General features: G+C 40.8%; 1 protein-coding gene across 2 annotated transcripts in view; it reads left to right on the top strand.

The window, feature by feature from the left end:
* Positions 1-11,015, top strand: part of LOC143816807 (retinol dehydrogenase 7-like) — a 54,771-nt gene extending 43,756 nt beyond the window's left edge. For both annotated transcript variants that reach the window (XM_077297665.1, XM_077297664.1), the window contains exon 5: positions 10,646-11,015. In XM_077297665.1, coding sequence (XP_077153780.1) covers positions 10,646-10,863 — 218 coding nt within the window. In that variant the 3' untranslated portion in view covers positions 10,864-11,015. The remainder of the gene's footprint in view (positions 1-10,645) is intronic.
* The last annotated feature ends 2,351 nt before the right edge of the window (positions 11,016-13,366 follow it).

Raw genomic sequence — 13,366 nt, 5'->3', positions numbered from 1 at the left:
CAACTAATTCCTTTTCAACTAAATCCTGGAATTGATCCAAGACCACTGGTCTGGATTTCAATGGGTAAAAAGATGGGTTACTGACAGGAAAAGAATCATTAAGAGAGACAGAACCTAGAAAAGATTCTCTCTCCAACGCTTTTAAACTGAGAAATGCTTTCTGTTCATGAAACATGCGTGTATTATCAGTAGTGGAATAATCAAGATTCTCTATACATACGACATTTTCACTGGCAGCGTGTGAAAGAAAGAGGCATTTTACTCTCAAGTTACGTGTAAGTTTATTTAAGTCAAGTAAGGTTTTAAATATATCAAAGTTTGTAGTGGGAAAGAAGCTTAATCCCTTGCTGAGAATTGCTATCTGTTCTTCCGAGATCACATAGCTGGACAAATTCCACACTGGAGCCTCTAGTAGTGACGGCGATTCCTGTGCCGGGTAGGGTATCTTCTTCCTCTTATGCTTCCGGCCTGCACGTTTCCTGCGTTTTTTGGAATCACTCCACTGGTACTAGGAATATTGGGAACTGATCTCTGTTGTGATGAGTGTGTGCTATTTGTGGAGCCTACTGATGAATCAGAAAGTTTCTCTGTGGTGGAAAAAAAGGAAGAAATGTCCGAGGAGTAGTCTTTATCTCTGAAACTCACTTTTCCTTTAGCAAAATCCTGTCTCTGTGCTTGTTTTTTTAAAATGGAGTGTGGTTTCATATTCCAATTATATACTTTGTTAGCAATATAATCTTCTGTATCTCGTTTGAATTTAGATTTTTTAATGTCCATGATTTGATTTTCCAGCTTGGTAATATTTGTCTTCAATCTATCATTATAAAATTAAAGTCTTTAGAACTGGCGTGCCCCTCCAAAGAGCATTGCAAACTCTTAATATCCTGTTTAATATTGTTTATTTCCATGTCCTCATACTTAATTATTAAAGAGATGAGTTTAAGAGAACATTGGCTCAATGCGAGCGTCTTTCTCATAGAGGATATCCTAAATGGAATCTAGACAAAGCACGTAAAAAAATCTCCAAAATAGATCGTAAAAAAGTTATTAACAACGAAAAATTATAAATCTAGTTATAATAGTCCACAAAAACACAATAATATTGTAGTATTCAGTACTCCATATAGTTCACAATATAGGCAGATTGTGGATATTGTCAAAAAACATTTACCCATGCTAAAACAAGATGACAAATTAAAACGAATACTAACACAAAATGACATCAAATTAGCTGCTGAACGAGCTCCCACTTTGGGCTCGATCCTGTCCCCAAGCCTATTCTCTAGCTCTTTACGGGATACCCATCGAGCTACCTGGCTTAACGCCACAGGGTTCTTTAGATGGGGAGCCACTCATTGCAAAACATGTAACTATGTGTATAAAACAAATAAATTCTCATCCTTTCACAATCATAAACAATTTGATATACATGATTACATTAATTGCAACACTGAAAATGTGGTGTATCTGATAGAATGTACTACATGTAAAGGTCAGTACATAGGTTGCACCACATGACCGATTAAAGTACGAGTTAGACGGCACTTATCAGATGCCGTAAATTCTAAAGCCCTCTGTGCCTCAGCCATGTCTAGACACTTTTACAACATGCACAAAGGTAATCTAACTAGTCTAAAGGTACCTTCACACTAAACGATATCGCTAGCGATCTGTGACGTTGCAGCGTCCTGGCTAGCGATATCGTTGAGTTTGACATGCAGCAGCGATCAGGATCCTGCTGTGATATCGCTGGTCGTTGGTTAAAGTTCAGAACTTTATTTGGTCGTCAGATCGCCGTGTATCGTTGTGTTTGACAGCAAAAGCAACGATACCAGCGATGTTTTACAATGGTAACCAGGGTAAATATCGGGTTACTAAGCGCAGGGCCGCACTTAGTAACCCAATGTTTACCCTGGTTACCAGTGTAAAATGTAAAAAAACAAACAGTACATACTCACCTTCGCGTCCCCAGGCGTCCGCTTCCTGCACTGACTGAGCGCCGGCCGTAAAGTGAAAGCACAGCACAGCAGTGACGTCACCGCTCTGCTGTTAGGGCCGGCACTCAGTCAGTGCAGGAAGCGGATGCCGGGGGACGCGAAGGTGAGTATGTACTGTTTGTTTTTTTACATTTTACACTGGTAACCAGGGTAAACATCGGGTTACTAAGCGCGGCCCTGCGCTTAGCAACCCGATGTTTACCCTGGTTACCCGGGGACCTCGGCATCGTTGGTCGCTGGAGAGCGGTCTGTGTGACAGCTCTCCAGCGACCAAACAGCGACGCTGCAGCGATCGGCATCGTTGTCTGTATCGCTGCAGCGTAAACAAATCCAAAAAATAGGTTAAACCGCACCCTATGTCCCTTACAGCCTTCCTAGGCCTGTGGACGCAAGTCCTTGCCAGGGGGTCAGCCCAGCTAAAAAGTCCAATCCATAATGTAAAAAAGAGGACAGCGCCACAACGGTCAGTGATGAGAAAAAACTTACAGCTTTAATCTGCCAACTGCGGCGACGTTTCGGTATAAACCTTTATCAAGCACAGTGTGACACATGTTCCAACCACCATTATATATCCCAAGCACCACCCCTCATTAGAACAAAACACCAATAGGAGTATAGTACTACAATGACACAATACATCAGTACATCAAAATACATATAAATATACAAAAAATACTTGTACAAATACATAAACATTGACAATACAGCATCAGAAAAAGGCATACTAGTCCTGATCTCTAAAAATCCAACGAACTAACCTACAAAAATGCAAAAAAGATCGCCCTCAAACAGATGTAAACAAACGACATTCCTCCAATAGAACTATAGCATTCCCCGTAGTCAAGATACAAACCACCCCCCCAGGATGATGTCATAACGGCCGTAGTCCAATCAAATACTCCTCCACAAATCATGTGATCATGGTGATAGAAAAGATTGCTGCACAGATCCAGTCCATACATGGGAGAAGTCTCCATTGCGCATAGCAGGATTAGTATCCAGGATATCGATCAGCTCCCAAACAAAATAACAGTAGTCCAATGCAAAATAACAGTAGTCCAATGCAAAATAACAGTAGTCCAATGCAAAATAACAGTAGTCCAATGCAAAATAACAGTAGTCCAATGGGATCCTTGTTTACATCAGTGTGGTCACAGGGGTAAGATGAATCCCTGCGCATGTTCAGTTAGTTCACAGCAAGCATACCCACTATATATGCCACAGGCAGCGTCCATAACGATCCAGATAAATAGCGATATCCTGCAGACTCATCATATTCCGATAGCGTTCACCTATGCAGGAAAATGGGGGCAGCAGTCCATATGTGGCAGTTGTAGGTATGCTGCAGCTTGTCCATAGTGCACATTATCCTGGCCATATATAAATATATCAAATTCAGAACTAACAGTCTATGAAAATAAAAGTAAAACATCTCTACATTATTAGACTCAAATACTGTCACCCAGGCCTGATTCAGAACACACCCTCAATGACAATATATCAAAGACCGCCCACAAGTGTACCTCCCCCATTGGAATCTACTTCAAAACATCAACATCATATATAGAAAAAAACTTTAAGCTGATAACCTTTAATAGTGCAACAAACATGAAGGACCGAAGAGATCTATCATGATAGCCGCACCGATATGTGCAAATAGCCCTCCTGGGGAGGAAATAAAAAGTCAGTAAACAAAAAATGCTTAACATTAAGGGAATCATTCATCATTAATATCCCCACACATAAAAATAGCTAGTTCAATGGGACAAACCCTCAATATTCTACCAGGGATTCCCAGCTAGTCTCCCATGCTGGTACTTGCCTAGCCTCAAGCTGCTTAGCATTTACAATCTGGTGAGGGCAGGCACATTCAGCCTAAAGTGGCCATATATACCGTAATGAAAATAAAAAAAGAAGAAAGAAAAACAGGAAAACAATAATGGTTAAAAACATTATACCAGAAGATTACTGTCAGAAATATTTAGCAGATACTAAAGGCAACAGCTCTGTTGGTACTCCAAATTTAACCCCCTAGGTGACAGGGTGTCGAGCTCAAAAATCCATCTTAATTCCCTCTTTTTTAAAAGGGCAACACGATCTCCCCCACGTCGCATCACTGGTACATCATCAATCACCCTGTACCTTAGTTGATTGACCGAATGTCCCTTATCGTGAAAGTGTCTCGGTACGGGCAGATCCAATAATTTGGTCCTAATCGTACTTTTGTGTTTGCTGATTCTTGCCTTGACCTCCATAGTGGTCTCCCCCACATAGAAGAGACCACACGGACAGGTCAAGACATACACCACAAAACTGCTCTTACATGTATACCGCCTCCTAATGTCGTATTTTTTACCAGTATAGGGGTGACAGAATGAAGCCCCCTTGAGCATGTTACCACAGCAAGCACATCCCAAACATGGAAAATTGCCAAGGCTCGGCTGACTCAATGTCATTTGTAAATCCCTTTTAGAACTTCCAATATCCGAAAGGACCAATTCATCCCTTAAATTTTTGTTCCTTCTGTATGAGAATAAGGGAGGTGCCTGAAACTCAACAACATTGGAGTGACCCTTATTCAGCAAAGACCAATATTTACGTATGATACCCGAGACCTTCGAACTCATACCATTATATGTACTCACAAATGGAATTCTTTTGTTAGTCTCTACCCTATCCTTTGGGACCAAAAGATCCTCGCGTCTGGTATCCAAGGCCCGCTGTTTATATTTTACAAGGTCACCCCTGGGATAACCCCTTGTTAGAAATTTATGGCACATATCTTCCAGTCTATCATCAACAGAAGTTTCACAGGAAACAATCCTCCTCACTCTCAACAGCTGACTCCAAGGCAGGGACTCAACCATCCTGCGTGGATGTTCACTGGAAAAGTAGAGAAGATTGTTTCTATCCGTTTCTTTCACATACAAATCAGTATGTAAGCAACCACCAAGTTTGTAGACACAGGTATCCAGAAACTGGATCCTATCCTGAGAACATTCCATCGTAAAACCAAGACCAGGATGGATGTTATTCAGATAGACAAGAAAAGATTCCAACTCAACTCTATCCCCATCCCATACCAGGAAAATATCGTCGATGTAACGCCGCCAGCCCCTAACACAGCTCCAAAAACGGGAGCCATACACGTGTTCATCCTCCAGGACAGCCATATAGTTAAGGCTGATGTAGCCAAATTGAGGAAAAGTTGTTTTAAATCTAGTAGATCTAATCTATCATATGCTGAGCGTAGGGCTATTGGAGAATTGAGGAAGAACAAATCCATCACCATCAAGCCAGCCGATAAAGGCGGGGTGTTGGTGGTGATGGATACTCCACAATATGTTAGTGAAATAAGGTCTCAGCTTTCTGATGGTGATGTTTATGAAAAGCTACGAGTAAATCCCATTCAGGGATTCAAATCTGAATTAGAGGCAATTATTGATGAAGCCCTGAGTATGGGCATTATTGACACCAAATTGGCTGAGTTTTTGAAGGTTGATCATCCGGTGGTCCCTATACTGTATACGCTTCCTAAGATCCACAAGGATCTGCGGAGACCCCCTGGCTGACCGATTGTGTCAGGCAGGGGGTCTCTTTGCAGTAAAGTGGCAATTTTTTTGGATCGGCTGTTGAGGGAGTTTGCTGTGTCTGCTCCCTCATATGTGAGGGACACTAGTGATTTTATTAAATCCCTTGAAGGATTGCATGTGGTTAATTCCACATGGTTGGTCTCCTTTGATGTATCCTCCCTCTATACCTCCATTGAGCATGCCAGGGGACTATATGCAGTCGGTGTGGCGCTTGCTGGCTCCGACATGGCTCCGAGCTGTACACGGTTCATCCTGGCGCTGTTGGAGTTCATCCTGGAGAGGAATTTTTTTCTCTTTGGGGATGATTATTTCCTGCAGCGCCGCGGGACAGCCATGGGGACCAATGTGGCCCCCACTTATGCTAATATCTATATGGCTGTCCTGGAGGATGAACACGTGTATGGCTCCCATTTTTGGAGCTGTTAGGGGCTGGCGGCGTTACATCGACGATATTTTCCTGGTATGGGATGGGGATAGAGTTGAGTTGGAATCTTTTCTTGTCTATCTGAATAACATCCATCCTGGTCTTGGTTTTACGATGGAATGTTCTCAGGATAGGATCCAGTTTCTGGATACCTGTGTCTACAAACTTGGTGGTTGCTTACATACTGATTTGTATGTGAAAGAAACGGATAGAAACAATCTTCTCTACTTTTCCAGTGAACATCCACGCAGGATGGTTGAGTCCCTGCCTTGGAGTCAGCTGTTGAGAGTGAGGAGGATTGTTTCCTGTGAAACTTCTGTTGATGATAGACTGGAAGATATGTGCCATAAATTTCTAACAAGGGGTTATCCCAGGGGTGACCTTGTAAAATATAAACAGCGGGCCTTGGATACCAGACGCGAGGATCTTTTGGTCCCAAAGGATAGGGTAGAGACTAACAAAAGAATTCCATTTGTGAGTACATATAATGGTATGAGTTCGAAGGTCTCGGGTATCATACGTAAATATTGGTCTTTGCTGAATAAGGGTCACTCCAATGTTGTTGAGTTTCAGGCACCTCCCTAATTCTCATACAGAAGGAACAAAAATTTAAGGGATGAATTGGTCCTTTCGGATATTGGAAGTTCTAAAAGGGATTTACAAATGACATTGAGTCAGCCAAGCCTTGGCAATTTTCCATGTTTGGGATGTGCTTGCTGTGGTAACATGCTCAAGGGGGCTTCATTCTGTCACCCCTATACTGGTAAAAAATACGACATTAGGAGGCGGTATACATGTAAGAGCAGTTTTGTGGTGTATGTCTTGACCTGTCCGTGTGGTCTCTTCTATGTGGGGGAGACCACTATGGAGGTCAAGGCAAGAATCAGCAAACACAAAAGTACGATTAGGACCAAATTATTGGATCTGCCCGTACCGAGACACTTTCACGATAAGGGACATTCGGTCAATCAACTAAGGTACAGGGTGATTGATGATGTACCAGTGATGCGACGTGGGGGAGATCGTGTTGCCCTTTTAAAAAAGAGGGAATTAAGATGGATTTTTGAGCTCGACACCCTGTCACCTAGGGGGTTAAATTTGGAGTACCAACAGAGCTGTTGCCTTTAGTATCTGCTAAATATTTCTGACAGTAATCTTCTGGTATAATGTTTTTAACCATTATTGTTTTCCTGTTTTTCTTTCTTCTTTTTTTATTTTCTTTATGGTATATATGGCCACTTTAGGCTGAATGTGCCTGCCCTCGCCAGATTGTAAATGCTAAGCAGCTTGAGGCTAGGCAAGTACCAGCATGGGAGACTAGCTGGGAATCCCTGGTAGAATATTGAGGGTTTGTCCCATTGAACTAGCTATTTTTATGTGTGGGGATATTAATGATGAATGATTCCCTTAATGTTAAGCATTTTTTGTTTACTGACTTTTTATTTCCTCCCCAGGAGGGCTATTTGCACATATCGGTGCGGCTATCATGATAGATCTCTTCGGTCCTTCATGTTTGTTGCACTATTAAAGGTTATCAGCTTAAAGTTTTTTTCTATATATGATGTTGATGTTTTGAAGTAGATTCCAATGGGGGAGGTACACTTGTGGGCGGTCTTTGATATATTGTCATTGAGGGTGTGTTCTGAATCAGGCCTGGGTGACAGTATTTGAGTCTAATAATGTAGAGATGTTTTACTTTTATTTTCATAGACTGTTAGTTCTGAATTTGATATATTTATATATGGCCAGGATAATGTGCACTATGGACAAGCTGCAGCATACCTACAACTGCCACATATGGACTGCTGCCCCCATTTTCCTGCATAGGTGAACGCTATCGGAATATGATGAGTCTGCAGGATATCGCTATTTATCTGGATCGTTATGGACGCTGCCTGTGGCATATATAGTGGGTATGCTTGCTGTGAACTAACTGAACATGCGCAGGGATTCATCTTACCCCTGTGACCACACTGATGTAAACAAGGATCCCATTGGACTACTGTTATTTTGCATTGGACTACTGTTATTTTGCATTGGACTACTGTTATTTTGCATTGGACTACTGTTATTTTGTTTGGGAGCTGATCGATATCCTGGATACTAATCCTGCTATGCACAATGGAGACTTCTCCCATGTATGGACTGGATCTGTGCAGCAATCTTTTCTATCACCATGATCACATGATTTGTGGAGGAGTATTTGATTGGACTACAGCCGTTATGACATCATCCTGGGGGGGTGGTTTGTATCTTGACTACGGGGAATGCTATAGTTCTATTGGAGGAATGTCGTTTGTTTACATCTGTTTGAGGGCGATCTTTTTTGCATTTTTGTAGGTTAGTTCGTTGGATTTTTAGAGATCAGGACTAGTATGCCTTTTTCTGATGCTGTATTGTCAATGTTTATGTATTTGTACAAGTATTTTTTGTATATTTATATGTATTTTGATGTACTGATGTATTGTGTCATTGTAGTACTATACTCCTATTGGTGTTTTGTTCTAATGAGGGGTGGTGCTTGGGATATATAATGGTGGTTGGAACATGTGTCACACTGTGCTTGATAAAGGTTTATACCGAAACGTCGCCGCAGTTGGCAGATTAAAGCTGTAAGTTTTTTCTCATCACTGACCGTTGTGGCGCTGTCCTCTTTTTTACATTATGTATCGCTGCAGCGTCGCTTAGTGTGAAGGTACCTTTAGATTCTGTGGAATAGAAAAGGTTTACAAACCTCCGAGAGGAGGTGATTTACAGCAGAAACTTTTCAATCGAGAAACATACTGGATGTTCATGCTTGATACAAGTATCCCTTATGGTCTCAATGCTAGACAAGATTTAATAAAACAATACTAATTAATGTTTAAGTTATGTTCCTTACGGATATATATTATGTTAATCTAAGTTATTTCCATGATATTGTTAACCGGTAATTACTTCTTTCTACATCTATATATGCTTTTTTGCATTTTTAATTGTTCGTCCAATCAATGTCACGTGCACTCTATATATATGTTTTCAATGCACTAGCAGGTAGATCATGAGTAAGACTCTATAGTTGAAATGCGTTGATCGTCCTCACTGGTGTGCCTAGGTGTTTGCTATGTATAGATTTTTTTGAAGAACGCTATATTGCTTTAGTTGTCCAATAAAGTTTCACAAAGCTTGAATCGCCTCTGTCCTCAGCTGGTCATTTCTCCTCTTGTATCCATTTGGCCTGGGTGCTCACCCTGATCCGTGCTGGGCGTTGGCAGGTCTGGGAATTTCTCTGAAGACTGGTAAGCTGACTACATTCTTTTTCTATAATTTATATAATGGGTGCAGAAATGGAGCAGAAAATCTGCAACATCAAAAACTCACCAAAAGTTCATCGTGGGAACATAGCCCTTTGATGACATTTCATCCCATGTGACTGGCATGACCTTTACAGGAGGTTGGGTTACACCAAGATTGGCATGGAAACCTTGTTAGAATAAAATAGAAAAAAATCATGTGGGATCATGTTTTTGTAAATATATATATATTTTTTTGTATATATTTTTCTACAGACATGTGGGTAATCCACATTGGAATGGGATTTATCGCGAACTTTGACTTCTCCATTAAAACCACAATTTATTTACAAAAGAATTAGACACGTTGAAGATAAAAATAATTCTCCTCCACTTTGCCGCTAAAATCACTGCTGAGTTAGAGTCCAAAAACCCAATAAAAAACTGCAGCAATTCTGATGTGAGTCCACAGCCTAAGGTTTCATTACTTCCTAATGTGTGTACAATTGCCCCTCTTCCACGTGACCACAAAGCAGAGGAGAAGCGACATTGTGCCGCATGTAGTGATGAGCGAACATGCTAGGATAATACATATATTATTTTTCGAGCACGATGGAGACACTCAGCTCCCGAGCGTGCTCGGACAAAACCTTATCTGAGGTACGTTCATGCATTACTGAACGCTGAGCATTGATGTGATGCTTTGCTTTTTGCACAGTACTAGTCTTCCTACACAGTCAGCTGTTTGGGAGCGATTTTACAGTGATACATCAGTTGTTTATGATGGGCATTCAGTATTGAAGCACTGGAGAGGGTTGTTTTCCTAAGCACTATTTAATGACCAGAGTTACTAGTTTTCCTATACTAATGAATCTAAAAGAGTGTTATGGGTCCATTTGTTTCAGATGCTTTTCATGGCTATATGTTTATTTTCCACAAATATTCTAATTCCATCAAAATTGCAAGACACTTGTTGAATTTTATTGAAACTGCATAAAAAAATGGTAGTGAGTAATTGTAACATTTATGGCACACAACCATAAAACAATGATGCCACGGGGAGATCCGCAGCCTGTACATTGTATATGAATAAGCGGAAAATGTAATGGGTCCTAAAATTACTATTATTTCAAGAAGCATGAGGGATGTAATGGTTGGTTCATAAACCAGTCAACAGATCACGACAAGCCAAAAAGATGAATCTCTAATAATTTATTTAAAGATCTCCATAATCTCAAACATTTATACAATTTGTGCTTTATGTGAAATTGTGAGAAATCCCATAAAAACATATGTGAAAGAAAGCAAACATGATGAATGGACCATGAGGTTTTGATCAGTTTCATATTTTACATCTAGGTATGGAGATCCTTGACAAACTATCACTCATATGTAGCAAAGACTTGTCTCTAGTCACAAACTGCATGGAGCATGCTCTGACCGCTGTTCACCCCTGGACTCGTTACTCCACCGGATGGGATGCCACGCTCTTCTATTTGCCGTTTTCCTATTTGCCTACAGTGGTTTCAGACTTTATATTATGCATGGGACAACCTAGACCAGCAGGTGCCATCTGATGATCCTTCTAGAATTCCCACGGCTTAAAGGTGTTGGATACTTTCTTTTTTTAACACGTCTTCAAGATATGTATCAGTTTGTACCACAAAATTAAAAGCGTTATTAATGTTACTTTATTTGAATAAATGAATACATTCTGAAACAGATAGAATTCCATTAGTGAGGTGGATCATGTTTTCAGCAGTGTTTCATGTTTCATCCGTTATTCTCATATGCAAATAAAAACTAATGGAAGTTTCTCTACATTTTTTCAGCAAATAGTCAGTAAATACAGACAGCCCTACAATGCCAATCTGTGGGCTTTCTAATATTTTCATCAACAGATAGACTTGAAAGGGTGAATTTGAACAAAACATTCTTTGTTTTTTGCAAAAATGTCTTCAGCAAACAAAACACGGACATGTGAACAGCTCCATGGACAATATTGAGTACGGTAAGTGTTCAACTTGTACAACACAGAACACATAAGAAAATTGGATGTGTGAAAGAAAAATAACTTTTAGGTTTGTGTGGGTTTTTTTTATTTTTGTTCCATACATGAGAAGTGGAAACTCTGTCTCAATAAATTTGTATATTAAAAATGTTTACAATGAGAGCACATTCCTATTAACAAAAGGAGTAACTCAGGGGAGGACATATCGTCGATGCAGCTGCACCAGGGCCCGGAGTTGAAGTGGGCCCGCTGGTACCTGCAACTATTTCAGTTGGGCGTGAGTCTTCAGACGCACATTCAGCTGAAATGTTGAAAAGAAGACTAACATGGGGGACATTATCCCAGGAAAGGGACCAGGATGGGGCACATTATATCAGGAAGGGACCAGGATTGGGAACATTACACCAGGAAGGAATACAGGATCAGGCACATTATACAAGGAAGGGGACATTACACCAGAAAGCGGACAAGGATGGGGGACATAATACCAAGAAGTGGACCAGGATGAAGAAAATTTTACCAAGATGGAGGCCATGTTGGGAAACATTATCCCAGGAATGGGCACAGTATTACTGGAAGGGGTGTCCCATATTATGTATCATCCTCTTTAGTTATGTATGGGGCAGTCCCTTATTACGTAACGTTCTCTGTTTGTTAAGTACAGCTCTGTCCCATTATTACATAGTATTATGTAATGTTATATATAGCACCATCCCTTGTATAAGTGTATTCTCATTAATTTTGTTATTCACAGCACCCTCTCTTTATTAAATAGAGTGTTTTCTTGTCAGATATAAAATGACTGCTGATGGGGCAGCACCTGACCAGAAGACCAGTCTATCAGCCTCCTCCATCAGAAAAGAATCTTTGCCATGTTTCATCAGCAGTCAATTCAGTTTATAACAAAAGAGGACATTAACCCATTTCTGACCTCGGACGGGATAGTACGTCCGAGGTCAGAAGCCCTGCTTTGATGCGGGCTCCGGCGGTGATCCCGCATCAAAGCCGGGACATGTCAGCTGTTTTGAACAGCTGACATGTGCCCGTAATAGGCGCGGGCAGAATCGCGATCTGCCCGCACCTATTAACTAGTTAAATGCCGCTGTCAAACGCAGACAGCGGCATTTAACTACCGCTTCCGGCCGGGCGGCAGGAAATGATAGCATCGCCGACCCCATCACATGATCGGAGGTCGGCGATGCTTCAGAACAGTAACCATAGAGGTCCTTGAGACCTCTATAGTTACTGATCCCCGGCAGCTGTGAGTGCCACCCTGTGCTCACAGCACACCTGCAAATCTGCTACATAGCAGCGAACATCAGATCGCTGCTATGTAGCAGAGCCGATCGCGTTGTGCCTGCTTCTAGCCTGCTATGGAGGCTATTGAAGCATGGCAAAAGTAAAAAAAAAAAGTAAAAAAAAAAGTGAAAAAAATAAAAAATATATAAATGATTAAATCACCCCCTTTCGCCCCAATCAAAATAAATCAATAAAAAAAAATAAAACCTACACATATTTGGTATTGCCGCGTTCAGAATCGCCCGATCTATCAATAAAAAAAAGCATTAACCTGATGGCTAAACGGTGTAGGGGGAAAAAAAATTGGAAACGCCAGAATTACTTTTTTTGGTCGCCACAACATTGCATTAAAATGCAATAACGGGCGATCAAAAGAACGTATCTGCACCAAAATGCTATCATTAAAAACGTCAGCTCAGTACGCAAAAAATAAGCCCTCAACCGACCCGAGATCATGAAAAATGGAGATGCTACGAGTATCGGAAAATGGCGCAATTTTTTTTTTTTTGTTAGCAAAGTTTGGAATTTTGTTTCACCACTTAGATAAAAAATAACCTAGTCATGTTAGGTGTCTATGAACTCGTACTGACCTGAACAATCATAATGGCAGGTCAGTTTTAGCATTTAGTGAACCTAACAAAAAAGCCAAGCAAAAAACAAGTGTGAGACTGCACTTTTTTTGCAATTTCACCGCACTTGGAATTTGTTTTTCGTTTGCTAGTACACGACATGGTAAAATCAATGATGTCATTCAAAATTAAAACTCGTCC

This window comes from Ranitomeya variabilis, chromosome 3, assembly GCF_051348905.1.
Source record: "Ranitomeya variabilis isolate aRanVar5 chromosome 3, aRanVar5.hap1, whole genome shotgun sequence".
NCBI classification, from domain to species: Eukaryota; Metazoa; Chordata; class Amphibia; order Anura; family Dendrobatidae; genus Ranitomeya; species Ranitomeya variabilis.
The sequence above is the reverse complement of the archived record's forward strand: the minus strand, read 5'-3'. Positions and strand labels throughout refer to the sequence as shown.